We start from the raw sequence: 21,182 nt of genomic DNA on the forward strand, positions 1-21,182 counted from the left end.
GCGGAAATGCGAATGCTGTGATGGATGTGTGGACACACTAGGATGGATAGAATTAGGAATGAAGATATCTGAGACAAGGTGGGAGTGGCATCGGTGGAGGACAAGATGCGGCAAGCGAAACTAAGATAGTTTGGGCATGTGAAGAGGAGAGACACAGATGCTCCAGTGAGGAGGTGCGAGAGGTTGGCTATGGACGGTTTCAGGAGGGGAAAAGGGAGGACGAAGAAGTATTGGGAAGAGGTGATTAGACATGATATTAGACAATTGCAGCTCAATGAGGACATGACCTTAGATAGGAGGCTATGGAGGAATCATACTAAGATAATGGGCTAGGTGACCTATCTTTTCTCCATAGTAGTCGTAGTCGCGCTCATTTGTTTATTAACATATGATTTTTGCATGGGATTACTGCTTATATTAGTTGGCCCAGTTTACTTTGGGTATCCTATTTTATCTATAGTAGTTAATGCTCATTTATCCCCGATCTTTCCTACCCTGACTTTATCGCTCTCATTATTCATATTTTTATATTGTTTGCTATATGCCTGGCTCTACTGACCTATGTCTTGTTTTCCTTTTTTCTCCTCCCTTGTTCTTCTCTCTTAAGCCGAGGGTCTTTCGGAAATAACCGCCCTACCTTTTAAGGTGGGGGTTAGGTCTGCGTACACTCTACCCTCTCCAGACCCCACATAGTGGGACTATACTGGGTTTGTTGTTGTTGTTGTACGCTTCCCTTTCTAGGATTTTTATCCTTTGAACCAATGGTCTACCACGCTTCAGGCGTGTTTGAGATTAAGAAGCTATGATACTAGTAGATGGTCTTTTGGGAACATCTATCCGGATAGGCACATTCACTTAGGGATATGTGACTTAGTTATCCGTTGCAAATTAGTAAATGCATCTGGTATTTGATTTGTTATTTTCTGTAAGTGGATGATCTTCTAGACCTCATGCTCATATTTGCGGGTACATGAATCAAAATGAGATAGTGATGAAACTTTTCATGCAATTTCTCTTTCGGGTTCTTTTTTTTCTCCCCCTAATTATGGAAAAGTTATTTCATCAAACCGACAATCTGCAAATCGAGCAATAAATAAGTCTCCTGTCAATGGTTCAAAGTAGCAAATTATGGAGGGTGAGCAACATATATGCCTAACCTTCGTTGAACGACCATCTTTGTACCTTGTGATGGTGCTAAATTCAAGTATACCACACAACCAAAAATTTGTAGATGGGCTATATTTGGCTCTTGACCAAATACTAGTTGTGACGGAGATTATTTATTATAATGGGTCGGTTTGAGACGTGTACGTGCTGCTGCATGTAAGATAGCATGACCCAAATAGTAAATTATAATTTATTTTTACTAGTAGAGGTCTGACTATCAATTGTAGGCACTTAATAGATAACTCTACAAGGCCATTTTGAGTATGAACATAAGCAACAAGATGTTTAATATTTATCCCAATTGATAAGCAATAATCATCAAAAGCTTGGGCTGTAAATTCTCCAGCATTATCAAGGCAAATAGCCTTAATTGAATAATCTAGGAATTGCGCCATTAATCTAATTATTTATGCTAACAACTTCGCAAGCGCCAAGTTGCGAGATGATAAAAGGCACACATGAGACCATCTAGATGATGCATCTATTACAACCATAAAATATCTAAACAATCCACTAGGTGGATGAATATGTCCACATATATCTTCATGTATACGCTCTAAAAAGCCAGGAGATTCGATGCTAACCTTCAGAGTTTATGGTCTGACAATCAATTTGCCTTGATAACAGCAGCAAATGAAAATTCAACATTTGTAAGAATCTTCTAGTTCTTTAATGGATATCTAGTTGAATTTTCAAGAATTCGTCTCATCATTATTGATTCAAGATGATCTATTCGATCATGCCATAACACAAATGTATTTAGATCCATAAACTTCTGGTTTACGATCACATGTGCTTCAATTGCACTAATTTTTTCATAATATAGGCAAGACGACAAAGTTGGTAATTTTTCTAAAATATATTTCTGGCCTAAGACACTCTTGGTTATACCAAGATATTCAGTATTTATTTTGTTTAGTATCTCAACATGATATCCATTTCTGCGGATATCTTTAAAACTTAACAAGTTTCTTGGAGATTTAGAAGCGAATAGTGCATCGTCTATAATAATCTTTGTCCCCTTAGGTAGAAATATAGTAGCTCTTCCTAAGCCTTCAATCATTTTTGAATTATCAAAAATTGTAGTAATATTTGTTATTCTTCTAAGTAAGTTGGAAAATATTTCTTGTCTTTAAAAGTTGTAGTAGTTGTTCCACTATCAATTACACAAATATCCTCATGATTGATCATTGATCCAAATAAAATTTGAGGCATATTCATATTTTTCTTTAAAAAAAATAAAGTAAATATTATAATTAAAATATGACTTATTACACAAATTTTATTTATTTATGTGGATTAGAAAAAAACATATTATTTAGTACAAAAAATTTATTTTAATTTTATCAGGGTTATCGATATTCATATTTCCTTCAGAGAAATTAAAGAAATCAGCTACATTCAGATGCATAGGCTCAATATTATTTTCAGAAATAAAATTTATCTCTGTATTATTTTCTGTCATCTTTAAAGATGCCTGATATAGCTGAATCAGATGTTTTGATGACTGGCAAGTCCGCAATTAGTGTCCCATACCTCCACATATGTGACATATACTTTCTGAATTTTTCTTTGGTAAAGCTTTTGGCTTTTCACTCTTCTTTTTGTACTGCTGATCATTTTTCGGTGCCAGCCGAGCATCATGGTTATAATTTCTTATTTGATCATGATCACGACCACGACTGGGGCCATGACCTCTTTCTCGTTAGTTATAATTTGTTTTAATTACTTCATGGAGTGGCAAAGAACCAACGAGCTGACTATCATGATTTTTTATTAGCAGTTCGTTCTGGCGTTCAACAATAAGAAGGTGACAAAGTAATTCAGAATATTTTTTAAACCCCTTTTCGCAATATTGCTGCTGAAAGATTATATTCGCGGGTGGAAATGTGGAGTATGTTTTTTAAGTTTATCTTGTTTAGTGATTTCTTCTTCGCATAAATTCAACTGAACTATAATTCTAAACAAGACAAAATTATATTTAGTTATATTTTTGAAATCCATTAATTTCAGATTTAGCCAATAATGACGTGCTTGTGGAAGGATGACCAATTTTAGATGGTCATATCTTTCTTTTAGATTCTTCCACAATTTAAGGTTATCCTTGAATGTAAGGTACTATAATTTTATCCGTCATCAAGATGGTGATAGAGAAATATCAAGGATTGGCACGGTATTGACTAGATGCCATATTGTCATCTTTGATGATGTCTGCCAGACCCATCGATTCTAGAAATATTTCGGCATCTAGTGTCCATGATGAGTAGACCTTTCCAAATATATCTAGAGCAATAAATTCAATTTTAAAAATATTAAATATTTTAAGAAAATAAAAATCTTACCCCTTTTGTTACTTTCTTAAAAATATAGCTCGAACAACAAGTATGTCTTTGATTTTAAAATTATAACATTTTAGAAGCTTTTAGAGAAATATCATAAGAGAAGAAAAAAATTCATGTAGGTCGGATTCTAGTGTAGATAAATGCTATTATACTTGAATGATCGAATTTTGTCCTCGGGATTTCTGATGAGGTCAATCGGAGAGGGAGTTCTCTTATGGACTGAGTGAAGGCTCTACCATTTCTATACTCTCTTTGTCTGCTCCTCTCGGTCCCTGTCGCCGCCTTAGATTCATTGTGATTCTGTGGCACATCTACGGTATAGATGCCTTGCCAGAAAGAAATCTAGAGTCTGTATTGCCCTTCCAATACAACCTCTTGAGATTGGTTCTTCCAAAGTTTCTAATTTCACTTGAGTTGGTAAATTTAAAAATTACTGGTTTGAATCACAAGAAAAACAAAAAAACATTTTTTTTGACATACACTATAAATAAAATTTGTCAAATAAAGCGGAATAAATAGAGTGTATATTAATTAGCATAAATTATACAAAATGGACTCAATTATAAAATTATTTACCATAAATGAATCAAATCCAATCTATTTGGGCTTAATGGACCAGCGATACGAATTATTTATCCTCGTACCCCATTTTTACTTTTCTTGTTTCGTGCATATCGTCAGCATTATTATTATGAATTAATCCTCTATAATAATTCATCGATATATTGATACCATATTGGTATTGATAAGACTTAGTTTAATACTATGTGATACTCCATCGGTATATTTGTTGGAATGAACATTAGAGAGAGTTTCTGAGAAGAGGAAGAATGCTTATTAGAGAGAGAAGAAAGACAGATCCCTTTACAGATGTGCCTCACTCTTATACTTAGCAAAGCTAAGTATCTACTAATCTCAACTAACCTTCTAATTCCCTTAATTAATGTGAGACCCACAACTAACTAACATCACACATATTATACTAACACCACTACTAATTAACACACTATTTACACCATATGTATATATGTGCACAACACATGTTACTATCCAATACTCCCCCTCAAGTTGGAGGGTGCAGAATATCCAGCACTCCCAACTTGGTCATCAAATATGAATGTTCCTACCTGCTCAGCCCCTTTGTTATCAGGTCTGCTTGGTGATCACCTGTGCTTAAAAACCCAGTCTTGATTGTTCCTTCTTTTATTTTATCTCTTATGAAGTGACAATCAATCTCTATGTGTTTAGTACATTCATAATATACTGGATTTGCAGCCAACTGGATTGCTGCCTTACTATCACTCCAAATTGTCACTGGTTGATGTACTTGTACTCTCAGCTCCTTAAACAACCCCAGTAACCAAGTGACTTCTGCTGCTACTGCTACCATGCTCTTATACTCAGCCTCAGCTGAGCTTTTGGACACTTTTGTTATTTTTTTTGATTTTCAGAAGATCAATGACTTACGAAACTTCACTGCATAACCTGTGATAGACCTTCTTGTGTTTGGACATGCTGTCCAGTCTGAGTCACACCAGCATATTAGCTCTTGTATCTGTTGTGATCTGAAGATGAAGCCTTGGTGTTTTTTTGAGGTACTTGACCACTTTAGTGGCTGCCTCCCAATATGATATTTTTAGTTCTTGTATAAATTGACTCAGTGTCTGAACTGCAAAGCTAATATCAGGTCTTGTAATGGTGACATAGAGGAGTTTTCTTATTAGCCTTTGATATTTTGAAGCATCCTCCAAGACTTCATCACCCTTGACTCCAACAATTCTGTCATACTCCATAGTGGTCAGCTTGTTTCCAGCTTCTAATGGTGTGGCAGCTGGTCTTGTGCCTGCTAGGCCCATTTCTGATATAAGCTCTAATATGTACTTTCTTTGATTAAAGATAATACCAAGTTGTGATCTCAAAACTTCTATCCCAAGGAAGTATTTAAGTTCTCCCCAGGTCCTTGACTCTAAAGCCATGATGCAAAATCCTTTTGGCTTCTTCTATAAGAACACTGTTATTTCCACTGATGAGTAGGTCATCTACATATACTTGAATTATCACAATATCAATACCTGATTTCCTTGTGAAGAGAGAGTAATCATGTGCACTTTGTGTGAACCCTGCAGTTACCAGAGCATCAGTTAGCTTTACGTTTTATTGCCTTGATGCCTGCTTTAGGCCATATAAGGACTTCAACATCTTGCACACTTTAGTCTCCCTATGTCTCTTGAAATCCTCTAGCAGCTCCATATATACTTCTTCATACAGGTCTCCTTGTAAGAATTCATTGTACACATCCATTTGATGAAGATTCCAACCCTTTGATGCTGCTAGTGCAATCATATATCTCACAGTGATCATTTTGGCCACCGGAAAGAAGGTTTCGTGATAGTTAAGGCCTTTCTTTTGGCTATACCCCTTTTCCACTAATCTTGCCTTGAATCTTTCAACATCTCTATTTGCTTTATACTAGATATTATACACCCATTTTGAGCCTACTGCATTCTTCCCATTTGGGAGGTCAACAATCTTCCAAGTATGATTTTCTTCCAAAGCCTTGATTTCTTGCTTCATGGCTTTTATCCATTTGCCATCTCTTGAGGCTTCCTTGAAGGTTTTTGGTTTAGACAAATTTGAGAATTTGGCCAAATAGCTCTTATACTGGTTTGATGCTGCTGTACATGACACATATTTGTTCATAGGATAAGTGCTAGGATAAGTGCTAGTTTAACCATCCAGGCCTCTTAGTTATCCTAGTTGGTCTTGCATTCACAACAAGAAGAGTAATAACCTACAATGGAGTTTGTGCAACATGATCAATAATAGAATCTGGTGGCTCAATCTCTGTTGGTACTTCTGGTGCAACAACAGGAGGAACAACTGCTGGAGGATTACCATTGTCAGGTGACAATGGCCCCCTTGCTCCTACTGTTGTGGACTTGGGAGGATGAAGCTGAACTTGAGAATCAGAATATGTGACAGCTGGGCCTAGTTGAAGAAAAGTGTTAGGACCCGAGTCTGAGGTAGTGAGAAAAGGAAACTCAATTTCTCTAAATACCACATCCGTGTCAACAAAGAACTTATTAGTAGATAAGTCAAGTATAATGTAATCCTTTTGTGTCTCTGAGAATCCCATGAAGACAGCTGCTGTGTCTCTAGAGGCAAACTTGCCAGATCTTGGTAGTGTAGTGATAAAACATAGGCAACCAATGACTCTAAGATGATCAATAGTAGCCTTCTTGTGAAACAACAATTCATAAGGAGTCTGACCCTACAGAGCAGTTGATGATAACCTATTCATGAGATAGACTGCAACCTCTCATTCTTCTGTTAACCTTATTGTCTCTTTCTACAGGGTATCCAATGATCTTATAACAGTCATTCTTTGTATGGTTTCTCATGTGACAGTTCTCACAATACATGGAGCCTCCCTTGTAGTTATCCTTTTTCTTAACCTGCATCGCTATTGGATTAGATTTCTCAGTATTTGCCTGCTGACTTTTATCTTGCACTATCAAGGCATATGCCTGATTCACAGTTGGTGTAGTGGACTTCATCAAGATTTGCCTCTTGGCCTGATCATATGACTCGTTCAAACCACTTAAAAACTGTATTAGCCTTTGTTGTTGCAAGTACTCAATGTAGTCCTTTGACTTTGGACAACCACAATTTGGAGAAGGGGCTATCAAGTCAGATTCACTCCACAATTCCTTCAACTTAGAGAAATACACTGACACTGGATCAGTTCCTTGTTTAAGATTCGCAGTTGCTGTGTGTATTTGAAAAATCCTCACACGATTCACTTTATAAAAACTCTCCTTCAAGTCTTCCCAAACTAGATGCGCATCTGATGCATAAACGATACCACTGAGCAAATTTTCCGACACTATGTTTATGATCCATGAAAGAACAATTGCATTCACCGTCTTCCATTGTTCATGAAGAGATTCATCAAATGAGTCCTTTGTGCATGTGCCAGTTACAAAACCTAACTTCTTCTTGGCTAAAAGAGAGATTCTCATGGCTCGGCTCCAAACTCCATAGTTTTCAGATCCGGTGAGTTTTACCGGTGCTAGCACACATCCCGATGTGTCTGATAAATGCACATATAAGGGATGACCATGTTCTATAACTATCCTTTCACGCGATGAGTGTGATTGTGAAGGATCTGCTAGTGCTGCTAAGCGTTGACCGTCCACCATTATTTTCAGCTTTCCCTTTGACGTTCTTCAGCTCGAGCTCTGATTGAGCTCCGATCCTTCCGATCCTTCTCTGTTGTTCTTCAATTCGAGCTCTAATGGTCGATTGACTCCTCAATCCCGCTTTGATACCATGTTGGAATGAACGTTAGAGAGAGTTTCTGAGAAAAGGAAGAATGGTTATTGAAGAGAGAAGAAAGACAGATCCCTTTATAGATGTGCCTCACTCTTATACTTAGCAAAGCTAAGTATCTACTAATCTCAACTAACCTTCTAATTCCCTTAATTAATGCGGGACCCACAACTAACTAACACCACACAGATAATACTAATACCACTACTAACTTACACACTTTTTACACCACGTGCATATATGTGCACAACACATGTTACTATCCAATAATATTGATACCCTGTCAATATTATATAGGATTGAACTCTTTTTTTTAAAGAAATAAATAAGAGAAAATTATTAAGATCACAATCTTATTTATTAAGCTCTAAATTAGTAGAAAATATATTTTTATATTTTTTTCCTCTTTTTGCAAATTTTAAAAATATTTTATCTAAATTTTGATTTTTTAAACTATTTTTAAATTAAAATATTGAAGAATTGAAACATACCTCAATAATACCCGACAATATGTAGATATATACCGTAATAATATCATGAATGATAAGGTAATCTTATTGTAGGATTGAAGAAAACCTCCATGAAAATGTTGCTCAATAATCTCTGATATCAATCGAGTATATTGTATATTGATAGTATTAACAAAAAAAAAATATATTTTAATGAAGACTGCTCAATTAGTATTTGATACTATTATGTTAGCTCGTGAATAAAAATATATGTATTCTATTTTAGTGTTATGAAAGTAACCAGCTTTAAATATTTTAATTTTTTCGGTATAAACGTTCTTTCCCCTATTAGTTTTTTTTTTTGTAAACTCGGGAAGTTGTTCCGCAGCTTAACTATTTCTTTTTCCTGGAAGATGCAAAAAGCATGATGAAGCAGAGGAATTTCCGAAAGAGAAGTATAGTAGACGACGGTGAAGAAGACTCATCAAATAAGGATAACAACGGGTCCGACGACGAGCAAGAAAGGAGGTGAGTGAGTTCATTTTTCAATATAGCGTAGGGTTTTCAATTTCAATGCGTCATGCGTTGCCGACAATTTTTTTCTTGTTTATTTGGAATTCGTTAACGAGGATTTGAGATGACCAAGGCAGGTTGGCTTTAGAGGAGGTGAAGTTTCTTCAAAAACAAAGAGAGAGGAAGCTTGGTGTCCCAGCTGTTTCCTCAACAACATCACAGGTTGCAGCAGGCGGTGGCGGTAGTAATAGCAGTGCAGGTGGTTTAGTTCGCAAGGTGAATGATAAGGGAGAAGGGGATGGGGAGAAGGATGAATTGGTGTTGCAAGATACTTTTGCTCAGGAAACTGCCGTCATGGAAGAAGATCCTAACATGTAATGTCAATTGAATATTTCAACCTTCATGTGTTATTCATTACCTTAGTGTTGCTGAATGTGTGTGGTCACTGGAGGATGTAGCCTTAGTGCTGCGGATTCAATTGAACCCAGTTATTTTGACATGGATAAAAAAAATTATTTGTAAAACAACAAAATTTCAACAAATATTAGAGTCTGAACTCATAATTTAGAAGTACAGTGAGTTCAGGGCTAAGAATTTTAAAGGTTGTTAAACTTCTGGATCTACCTCTGCCTGTGGTATTGCATTAGGTTGATTGTTGGATAGAATTACACTAGGTTGATTGTTTCCTCATTGAAGTTCTTTTTCAATCAAGTGTTTCCTTCATCTAGATACAGATTTAATAGCCTTAACTATCTCTGTAAGCAGTATATTTCAGGCAGTGAACTATTCTTGCTCATCAATTGAAATCTGTCATTTCATTTGCATATGGAGCCAAAGATGATACTACTAGGCTAGATATTAGGCAATATCTCAACACTTTGCTATTCAAATTCCTTCTTGCCATGGTACTACCGGTTGAGTTCAATAATATTAGAGGTGTAATTGAAGGTCAAGGAGGGGCCTCTTTTGAGTTTTCTTCAATCATTAGTAAATATCTGCTTTAGTGATCTCTCTGATGACATTGAAGTTTTGCATTGCAAAGGCTGTATCTTTACTAGGGGTAGGGGAAGAATCTTGGCTCCTCAATTTACCTGATTATCGAGTTGACCCTGGTTAATAAGGTTGGTAGTGGACAAAACCTTTTTATAATTTCACATTTTGGGAAAGACAAGGAGTCGTAGCTTCTCCACTACACTCATTAATCCTTGGAGGGTATGGTCACTGGTAATTCACTCAGCGATTTGTGGCAAAAGCAGCGATATTGCAAAGCAGATACATATTGGTCATGTGCCTACCTGAAACAACTTAAAGCAGCAATTAGATGAAATTCAGAATTAAGTCCTCTCATTCATCACAACCTTTTGATACAACAATAAAATGAGGTTAAATGCATGGAATGCTGATATAGCATTTTTCTTTCGAAAGTTGATCCAGCATCAGTGTCATCAAAGCCTCAATTAAGCCATGAAACTGGGAGCAAACAGGTGTTTGGCTCAACCCATGGGTTTTGTCTTAATGAGGGAAACACTAAACAATTATTTTTCACTTAATTTTGTAGTTCCGTTATCATATAAATCATTCTTGAAAGAACGTAATTTTTTTCTTTTTCATTAAAGTCTATGCTCTATTCGCACTTTGTGCTTAAAGTCTCGATAGACATCAATGGCTTTTTTTTCTTCACTATTCGCCTGTGATAACTCTGCTCAACAGTCAACATAGAGCTGAAAAAACACTTATTAGCTTCTATTCTCTTGATGTTTAGGAAAGTTTTATGAGGAACCGAAATTGGAGGTTCCTCTCTTATTTCGCTGGTGGTATTCAGCATAATTTGTTTGGTAAATTAATTATTTCATTGATTGGGAAAGGGAAATATTCGTATATAACATGTATGCAAAAGGTACAAAGTCTACGTATAAAAAAATAAAAAATAAAAATTGTAGAGTGTCTCGTACAGAAACATGGTTCTATTTGAAATGTTCCAGGTTCTCCAAAAATGTACAAAAGAACATTGTCAATTGCCTTTCTTAGAGCCTGTTTGGATTGGCTTTTGACTTATTTTTATCATTGTACCTTAAAATCAAGTGCTTATACACCTTTTTAATTTACCCAAACACTAAAAAAGTGCTTGAAAGCTAATTTGGCTTAAAAACACTTAAAATAAGCCAATCCAAACAGGCTCTTAGACTCAAACTACTAGTTGATGCCTTGGTTGACTTGTCGAAAAAATACGTAATCATAACGTGTCCTGTAAGGCAAGCCAAATTTTACGCTCATCCTATTGGTAGCTGAAGAATTAGATTTTTTTGGGCCATTATGGCGCTTCTTTTCTAGCTGAAAAATGCGGAAGCACTTGGGTTCAGTGGGGTTGAAGTTCTGGAATTTGGTTTTCAGGGGTTCCATATGCTGGATAAAGAACTTACAAATTTGTGAAATGAAGGAACATATTCCAAGTTGAGGTTCAAGATTTGGACCATGTTGGACCTGTTCACTAAAAATTCTTGCTGGGGTTGGGGGAGCTGTCCAATTGATTATGGCGTGTTTAATGGTCAGGACTTGGGTATGATGTAGACTTAGGTGATAGAAAGTGGTGGCATCATATTTTAGAATGGCAGAAACATTAAAAAAAGGAAGCTGTAGGAATACTACCTAGAATAACGTTTGAATAACTATGTAGTGTCAGGGTGTATAGACCCCGGTTTGAGCAGAGAATTAGATGTTAAACCATCAATCCTCTCCCTTACATTGAGTCTACAGATAGGCCTAATAAGCTTCCGGCTTTTCTATGGAGGATTCTTCAATAAATAATTAAGCTCATCTATTACTCGACTTCCAAAACCAGTCAGAATTGAAGTAAGAAAGACTATTTTTCCCCATCCGCCTAAGCTTCGATGGGTAGAGTTAATCGGTACCTATGCTGGTTGGAGGTAGCAGGTATTCGGTGGAACACTTGAGGTGCATGGAAGCCGGCTCGGACATCACCATCTAAAAAAAATTCTGGACTAGTTTTTTTTGAGGAATATGTATCCTTTTATTGGTTCTCAAATTTTGATCATGCACATGTTTTAGCTATATATGCTTATTGCTTTCTTCCTTTTTCTGCATTAAAAATTTGGCAGGTTGAGATACGTTGAGCAAGAGTTGGCCAAAAAAAGAGGCAAGAACGTTGATGTGGGCGATCAAGTTGAAAATGAGGTGACACGTGCAGAAGATGAACTTTACAAAATCCCCGAGCATCTTAAAGTGAGTAATAGATATATAATAGTTCTTGTTCCCATCAAAATTGCAAAGGAAACAGGGAAAAGAACATATATTCTCTTGCCTTTTTGGTTTGGCCCAATATAGTTATGTTACTGTCTGACATGAATATTTTTGATTTTATCTGTAAAATTAGAGCGTATATTTTCTTGTAGGATCTAGCATCCTCGCTTTTAATTTTTGTTAGGTACTTAGGTTCACTTTATCTATATTATGTCCATGTATTCATCTGGATATTTACTTTGCTCATTTATGCCTCATGTCTTCTCTACTATATTCACGTCATCATCTGGATCCTAGTAATCTGGATTTTGCTGTAGTCACTCAGTTGGCACAACAAAAGGCTGATCTTTAGTAGACCATTACCTAATTTTTCTATTTTTGATAATATTAATGGTTTTATTGATAACAAAGAGAAATCCTCATTATCAAAGTAATATGCCTTCTGTTTGCAGTCGATACCTTTTTTTGTAATTTTTTTTATGTAGAGACAACAAATCTAAAATGTGTAATTATGTGGTTCCAACTGTTCCAAGTAGATTAGGGACAAAGGATTATTTTAAAGAAGGGAAAATAATTGCACTGTGTAATTATGTGGTTCGAAGTAGATTAAGGCCTAAGGATCATTTTAAAGAAGGTAAAATAATTGCATCCTCAACTTGTCCCGAAAAGTATAATACACACTCTTAACTTCGTGAGCTTCCCTTTTACCCCTCTATTCTTTTTCAAAGTATAACTAATACCCCTAAGGGGTCGTTTGGTAGGATGCATTAGAAAAATAATGCATTCGCTAGTTTTGTGTACTACTAATACTTTGTTTGGTACACTTTTTCAACCTATGTATAACTGCACTCTATTTGGTATTATGCTATATATAAATAATACACAGAAACCATGATATTAACAATGCAAGTGGTTTTAATGCATGCATTGCTTGGTTAAAGACACATTTGCCCCTCAAAACCCTTCCACATCCTTTCCGGTGTATTTGTGGAGGGTATTTTTGTAAACAATTTTTTTTAGAAATTATGCAATGCATGTTAATTTTAATATACCAAACCAAACACTGCATAAGAAATAATCTCAGCATAACTAATGCAAGCATAATTAATATCAACATTTCTAATACACCATATTCAACACTATTTTTATACATCCTACCAAACTACCAAACGACCCCTAAGAGGTGATGTGTAAAAGAAAGTGTTTCCACTCTCCTGTATGTGCGTAAGAAGTACAAAATGAGTTAAATTGTACAAATGGCATTTCTAATAGTAGATCATTTAGTTAACTTATTCTTTGTCTTTTTACTTTTGGAAGATCTACATAGAGGAGGGCTGCTATGGAGCAAAAAAAACTCATAATTTTCTTAGAATATAAATCAAAAAGCGAAAAGTAGCTACTCTGATAACAAGTATGTGAATTGTTATGGCAATCCAGGAGCTAAGGGGCAGAGAATCATACATGACTTATTGTGGTGTAGCAATTTACTGCTTGTTATGTAGTTCACCTCTGAATATAGCGCCTCCTATAGCAGTCGCTTTGGATTTGGGGTTTAGAATTATTGTTATTTAGAGTTAATTTTCATTATTAGTTTTCCGTTGTTTTAGCACTTCACTTTTTGATATTATTTCCCTTTAAGGAGTGTTCTTATTATGAAGGATTAAGGGGTCATTTGGTTGGGAGCAAGTTATCCTGGGATAAGTTATCCCACCATGTATATGGGATAACTTATCCATCACTATGATATAAATGGTGGAATAAATAATCCAATAACTACCTAATACCTCCAACCAAACACAAGACAAAATAATCCTACATTTTATCCCAAGATTATTATACCTTATACCTCACACCAAACAACTCCTAAGAGTTTAAATTGTTTAGAATTAGGCTAAATTTCATGTTTATCCCCATAGTTCCTGTTTTCCCATGCTACTCTTCAATAAATCATCAATCAATGAAATATGCTGCAAACCAAAATTTGTTGGTGTCAGCTATGTGAATCCTCTATAGTCTTTCCGCTCTATCCGACACCTTTCCTTGTATTATTTTATATTCATGAACTGGCCTTCTTTCTTCCTCTCAGGTGAAAAGGAGGAACTCAGAAGAGAGCTCTACTCAGTGGACTACTGGAATAGCTGAAATACAGCTCCCTATAGAGTATGCCCATTTATTCTCATAGTGTAAAACATGGGTTTTATTAATACTGTTTTTGGATGCTGATCAAATGTCTATTAACCCTTATTTATTTAGAAAAAGGTTTGGATGGAGAAGCGTTTTTCCTTTTAAGCTGGAATTTGCACTCTATCCTCAAGCTGATTCTGAAGATCTTCTTGCGTATTGTTTTAAACAGTGGAAAACCTCACATATTTTATTCTATTTATTTGTAAACATTAGAGCATGAAATGGATCCATTCTTGCTTTTGGATTTGTACAATTTCCAGTTGATGTGAAACCAATAATGGATATATCAAAGTTGAGCTCTATAGCTATTTTTTTGATGTTCTTTTTCATAATTGTACTGGTCTAAGGTACAAATTGAAGAATATCGAGGAGACAGAGGCTGCTAAAAAGCTCCTACAGGAGAAGAGGCTCATGGGAAGAGCCAGAACTGAATCTAGCATACCTTCAAGTTACTCCGCAGACTATTTCCAACGTGGCAAGGATTATGCTGAAAAACTCCGGAGAGGTAGGTTGCAATTGCTTCTTGTGACTAAGCTTGCAGAGTTGCTTGATTGTAGAAGTTCCTTTTGTGTGAACTACAAACCTCAGATTAGACAACCTTTGAATAGTTTGGGAGAATAATTCTATATGCAGTTATCTTCACTTCCTAGTTCCACGACTTGCTCTTTTTTTGTTGTTGGTTGAGAAAGGTAATAATTGTATAAATCATCAGCACAAAGGTTGTGCTGTTAGTCAATTACAGATTCCAAAGGACTGCAAAAAACATGTGCTTGTTCTTCTTACAAAGACTCTATGATGTCTCGTATGGATTCATCATCATTTACATAAATTTTTTTACACCCAAAGTGAAAAAGCAGTATGCAATTCATCTTTATCCTCTGAATGGAACTGCTTCTATCCTCAAAGCACCTAGCATTCCTTTCCTTCCAGACTATCCACCATATGCAGGTAGGATCAAGTTTCACAGGTTCTTCTGTCGTACATTGCTTCCCTGATTATGCCAGCACCTTAAAAGATCCAACTCTGAAATTTGGCATAGTCCACCTGAGTCCAAGTCCAACCATGCTGGGAAGTAGTTGCCAGCTGAGTAGTGACTCCACAATGCAAAAAAAAGATGGCTATTATTGTCTGGCTCTGCACAACATAAGTAGCACCTGGAACTCATCTGAATTCCTTGTTTCTTTAAGTTTTCCTGGGTTTAGCAAGCGCCTAGCCACCAACCACACAAACAAGCTACTTTGAAAGGAGACTTGATTTTCTGATCTGCTTCGAAGGCCAGCTGTTGCCAGTGCTCTCAAAGGCGTGCTTAAAGCCTGCTTAATCCCTAAAGCGAGGCTGAAAATGTGTTGAGCGCTTCACCTCGCTTAATGTGCGGTTCAGTGTCATCATCAAGATTCTAAGACATACTTTTCCATTCAATTTTTTGTTCATATATTTGTCATTCATGCTTATAAATTATTAGTCTTAGACTAAACATATATATATTTGTATGTTTTTCTCCCTTTGTGTCTTTTTCATTAAAGCCCATGCTTTATTTGCGCTTTGCGCTTAAAGCCCCAACGAAACTTAGAGCTTTTTTGTGCTTTTTGCTTTTGATAACACTGGTTGTTGCCCACCTGACTGTTTCCTGAGAGGAAGGAATAAGCTGGCTTCACTGTATAAGCCTTACTGCTGGTACCCTTCCTAGTTCCATGACTTCCAGTCAATGAGAACCATTACATGTTGTAACATAGGTTAGCCCCTGTTACAGGATACCACAAATACCGTCAATGTTTTATGTCATCTTCCTCACAATTTATGTCAGTATCTCAAATCTTTATATCAATCGACCAATAAATCCTTTGAAGAGTATATGATCTTTGTACTTTAATGTCACGATTCGAGTCTACACCCCAGTCGAGACACGTTATGTGGAGCCACAAGTAATTCCATGCTAACTCTTGGCGTAGCATATCTAAGCAAAATTCATGAAAACTGAAGCCGAAGCTGAAGCACATGTTAATAGAAGACTGAATAATGAAAATCAAGAAACCCGTGAAACTACATTACTAATGTCTGAATAAAGCCTCTACTAATTTGAATGAAGAAATAAGTCTGTCGGGATATGGCCCCCAGTTACCTCAAAGTCAAATGATGAAATAATGGAAAGATCTAATAACCAAATCTATGGAGTCCCCAAATGAGGAGGATTCACCAAATGCTGATTGGAAAGCTGCAATCTCACTAGCCACGAGTCTGAGAACATGCGTTGGAATCTACATCATAAAAGAATGTAGCGTAGAGAAAAGTATGTGGTCAATACGTGGAATGTACTGAGTAAGTAACGGACACTAGCATAATCGTATAAGATGGCATATAGAAGGACATGAATTAAGGTTTCAAAGATCATATACATAATGAAAGAACTGAAAAGAAAACAAATGGAGTTCATGCATAAATATCATTCAAACCTTCTTTAAAAAGCATATATAGGGTTGAATCTAATTCAGTAGCCTTGCATAATCATATACATAAAATTACATAAAATGAAATACTTAAAATGAACCATATAAAGTTAGGAACATATGATAAAAGGTGCATAAATTGGGGAGTTTCTTATAACCGACACAAATCATGTAAGCTCATGATGTCCAACTTATAATCCCAGTTGGAAGGGCTTCCCTCTTGGAATAGAGAAGGAAATCAGTCAAGACACAGGGAGAGAGGACACAGGGAGAGAAGTAAGATTGTCCCCGCCTGCATTTGGTGGACTATATGGATGGAAAAGAACCAGAGATGCTTTGAAAACAAGAGTTGCTTACTGCAGAAACTAAAGATGAACTGTCTGCTCCTTTTCTTTTTTTGGTGTAAACATGAGTATCCTTAAGAAGAAGAGGATATTCTTAGTATTCTAGATTATTTGTGATGTAGCAGTAGTTTTGTATTCCTTGTGTTTTTACTGTAAGTATTATTGAATACTTCCTGTGTATTCCGTTGTTCGTAATACAAGTTACCTTCTCAAAAAAAAAGGTTGCCCTATACCTTGCCAGAGTATAGAACCTATCTATCTATGTGGATCCACTGATTTGGGCCTCTCAAGGCCAAATGGTCAACCGACAAAGTGGTGAAACATAATTCTATGGTGGCACGTATTTATGGGACTTGGGTTTTCTAAATCCGTGTCCTGTCGGTGCTAAATAGTCCTCCCAAAGTAACATATATTTAGATAAATGTTTATAGGTATGAAAACTATCTATTTATCCAAATCATATGTGAGACTAATGTCATGACCCGCCACTTGATCATCAGAAAGGGGGAAGAATCTAGAGTCTTGGAGAGATTAATAGAAGACTCTAGAACCTTGTGGAGAAGTCTTGAAAGACTTAGAAACCTCTAGGTGTGTAGAGAATTCTAGAATAAAGACTTCTTTGTAAATATAGAATGACTTGTATAGAAATTATTATTCGCACTTAAGCCCCTAGGGAGTAGTATAAATAGAATGGACCATTCATTTGTACAACCATCATGCAACAAACAATCTTCCAAGCAATATACAAAGCCTTCTCAAAAAGCTCTCTTGTGTCTTTCTTCTAATATAGCGTTCCCTTAGCGATCTAATCCCAAAAGGCTTATTTGAGCTTACAAGATCGTGAAAGAGTCGTAAGTTGTTGAGTGCCACACGAAAGTCTTAGTTGAAGTCTAAGTTCGTAACACTAAGCTCAAAAATCATATCTAAAATAGTCTGTGTTGAGGTTGAAGTTCATATCATGCTAGTTGTCATGCTTATAAGTCATGAAGGTTTGAATAGCCATAAAAAAATATGCTAAATCAGTACAATAAGGTTTTAAGGCCAAGGTGGAACAATGAAAACATGAATTAATGAGAAAAGATCATAAATTTCATAAAAGCCCTAACTTGCTTCTAACAATCTTGCAAATTCTTGAAATCGAAGTACTTTTAGGCACGAGAGTGAAGGGATACTCTCATTGAAACCTTACATACCTGAGTAACGATAGCCTAAGTGAAGATTTGTCTATTTCTGAGTTTAGAAAGTTATGAGCGGGGTAAAGGGGAGAGACCAAGTGTTTTTATGATATTAATTTACCCAAAAATAAGTTAAAACGTCGAGGCTTAGGCTTAGGAAGAATCAGAAAAGATCGAAACAACCCCTGACTGAAACTGTCTGGAAACAATCCACGAGGGCCATCTACCGTCCGTGGTTTGATCTAGGGGCCGTAGACCCCACCCGTAGAACTTATGCTAAAATTTTTCAAGTCTCAAACTTTCATTCTACGAGCCTAATTTACGACCCGTAGATTGGTTTATGACCTGTGGTTGAATCCTGAATAACATGCTGAAAAATGAGTTTCTGAAGTTCATTCTACAGGCCCAAATTACGGCATGTAGTTGGATATACGACCCATAATTGGGTCCGTGCAAATCAATCTAAAAAATAAGGTTATGAAGTTTGGTTTTACGAGCTTAAACTACGGGTCGTACTTCATTTCACGTCCGTAATATGGACCCGTAAAACTAAGGTTTGAAATCTCTGCTGGGGTGTCTGTGGTAAAACAGTCATAACTTTTTCCTCCGAACTCGGATTGGTGCAAACCTGATGAAGTTGGAAAGAAGACTCATAGACCTTTTGATTTGATAGAGACATGGATCACCTAATTCAAAAACTTAGCCGGTAGGAACGCTTTGAACTTGGCTTGCTATTAGAGGTCCCTTACGACGCTAAACCACATTCGATACATTTCTACACTTAGTAAAGGATCTTAACATGCAAGTACAAATTAGAGAACATCGGGTTCGAGCTTAAATGCATACGGAGAATGGTTCGGGTCTTTACTTAGAAGTTGTGGGGTGTTACATATAGGCACTTATTTTGGGTTTAAATTTCTCCTTTGGACCAAGGTCAGCCTTGGAATTGCTTGCAACTTTATAAATGATATTTTATCCCTCACTGTTTCCTTTTTCACTAATGAAGCAAAATCTGTCTTCAACAGAACATCCTGATTTGTACAAGGATAAGAGTAAAGATACTGGAAATTCAGAATCTAAACCCCATGATTCAAGTTCAGATGTAGCCGTTAAAAGGCAAGCTGCGACTGATCAATTCATGCTTGAACGCTTCCGTAAAAGAGATCGCCATCGGGTGATGCGTAGATAGTGCACGAACATGGTTCTCCCACATGATCAAGTTTGTTCCTCAGTGAAAAAGTACAGCTGTCCAGCTTCATTTGCTGGCTGTGAAAACATGAGCTGTGTTGACATGGAAGTAGCTGTCATTTCAACTTTACCAGCCCCCATTTTACATTTTGGAGATGGATCTTTACCAGCCCATTTAATGTGCAGGTCGATTTCCCTACGACTAGAATATGACTTTGACTAAAATATATGCTTTGCAAATATTGACCGTGCCAGATCTGTCCCTTTATCTATTTTACTTTTCCTTGTCATTCATAGTGGTCTTTATCCCCCCAACAGAAAAGAAATGTTTATCTGTTTTATTCATAAAAATGTGTATTATCTAAGTGGGATTGCTAGCCAATTTAAAATTTATGAAGAACCGACGTGCTAGACTTTGCTGTGATTTCATGTGCAATTGTATCTTATTCACGTGCTCATGTAATGAGTAATGACAGTTTTAATACGATTACTAAGAGCTCACAGATTTGATTTAATTCAATTTGATGATTACTAGAGCTAATAATTTTATAGAAAATAGAGATTCAAATGATCATTGAGCAAGAACTCTCTGACTATGTTCGCATGTTATCGATTCTTGACCACTTTTATCTTTGTAGGGTTCTTTGATATGAGACAGTAGAAAAAATAATGCGTGCATTAGTTTTGTGTACTATTAATATTGTGTTTGATACCCCCTTTTTTTTAACTTGTGTACAGTAACTAATGTTTACATTACATGGGAAACTATGGTATTAGAAATGTAAGGGGTTTTAATGCATGCATTAATATGATTAAAGCTACACTTGCCTCTCAAAATCATTTTTACATTTTTTCTATTATATTTGTGGAGGGTATATTTGTATTTTTTTTTAATTTAAAAAAATTATGCAATGCATGTTATTTTTAATACATCAAAGAAAACACTGCATAAAAAAATAATCTCAGCACAACTAATGCACTAATATAAGTATAACTAATACACTATATTCAACATTATTATTATACACCCTACTAAGCGACCCTTTATTCTTAAATGAAAAGTTTTATTTTGCTGGTTTCAAAATATATAATAAATCAAAGAAACCTTTTTTGTTGTTGTTGTTGAGGGTTACAACTTCGTAGAAATAGTATCTTAAAGTTTTACTCATAAAATTTAAAATTAAAACTCTACAACAAGTGATTATTTTTCAATATATCGAAATCAAAATTTAGCAATTTGTGAATTTTATGAGTTAAATTTCACACAAAGGTTTTTAATTGTGATACGAAGTTGTTTTTGTGGCCAAACAATGTGGCTGAGCCTATTGAGAAAATTGTTGTCTTGTTAATATTATCAATGTCATGTTGATGTTAGTTTATACTCAATTATCAGAAAGATAATATAGTAATATTAATCTCTATATATAGGGCATCGTAACACATTAAATATGATGCATGAAAAGGAATCATTACGACTTGTACACGAGAGGAGAGAAAAAGCCCAAAATAGTCTCTTACTTTTGGATTAAGACTCAAAGTCATCCTTCAGATTTCACATGGACCACTAATAGTTCCTCATGTTTGCAATATTGGTGCATTTTTAGTCCTCCTCCAAACTTTTGCATATTTTTAACATTGATTTTCTCCACAATTTCATGTATGAAATGTTCAATTGTCTTTTTATATATTTAGTAGAAATAATAATTTCATGTGAGAGAAGTTGAGAAGAAAAATACCTTGTTCTATTTCGTAGAAATATTATTGCAGCTATAATTTGAGAGGTTCA

At 35.8% G+C, this 21,182-nt stretch overlaps 1 protein-coding gene across 1 annotated transcript; it reads left to right on the forward strand.

The window, feature by feature from the left end:
• The first annotated feature begins 8,632 nt into the window (after positions 1-8,632).
• Positions 8,633-19,820, forward strand: LOC129887060 (protein COP1 SUPPRESSOR 2). Its single transcript, XM_055962013.1, has 6 exons — positions 8,633-8,818; positions 8,941-9,177; positions 11,920-12,043; positions 14,148-14,221; positions 14,593-14,750; positions 19,234-19,820. Exons 1-6 carry the CDS (start codon positions 8,715-8,717, stop codon positions 19,395-19,397), a joined length of 861 nt encoding a protein of 286 aa, XP_055817988.1. The 5' UTR covers positions 8,633-8,714; the 3' UTR covers positions 19,398-19,820.
• The last annotated feature ends 1,362 nt before the right edge of the window (positions 19,821-21,182 follow it).

Source organism: Solanum dulcamara, chromosome 4 (genome assembly GCF_947179165.1).
Source record: "Solanum dulcamara chromosome 4, daSolDulc1.2, whole genome shotgun sequence".
NCBI classification, from domain to species: Eukaryota; Viridiplantae; Streptophyta; class Magnoliopsida; order Solanales; family Solanaceae; genus Solanum; species Solanum dulcamara.

Excerpts from the sequence above, each read along its gene's own strand:
- LOC129887060 (XM_055962013.1), top strand. The coding sequence starts at position 8,715 with ATGATGAAGCAGAGGAATTTCCGAAAGAGAAGTATAGTAGACGACGGT. Across the intron at positions 8,819-8,940 it reads GACGACGAGCAAGAAAGGAG|GTTGGCTTTAGAGGAGGTGA; the intron begins GTGAGTGAGTTC and ends TGACCAAGGCAG. Across the intron at positions 9,178-11,919 it reads ATGGAAGAAGATCCTAACAT|GTTGAGATACGTTGAGCAAG; the intron begins GTAATGTCAATT and ends AAAATTTGGCAG.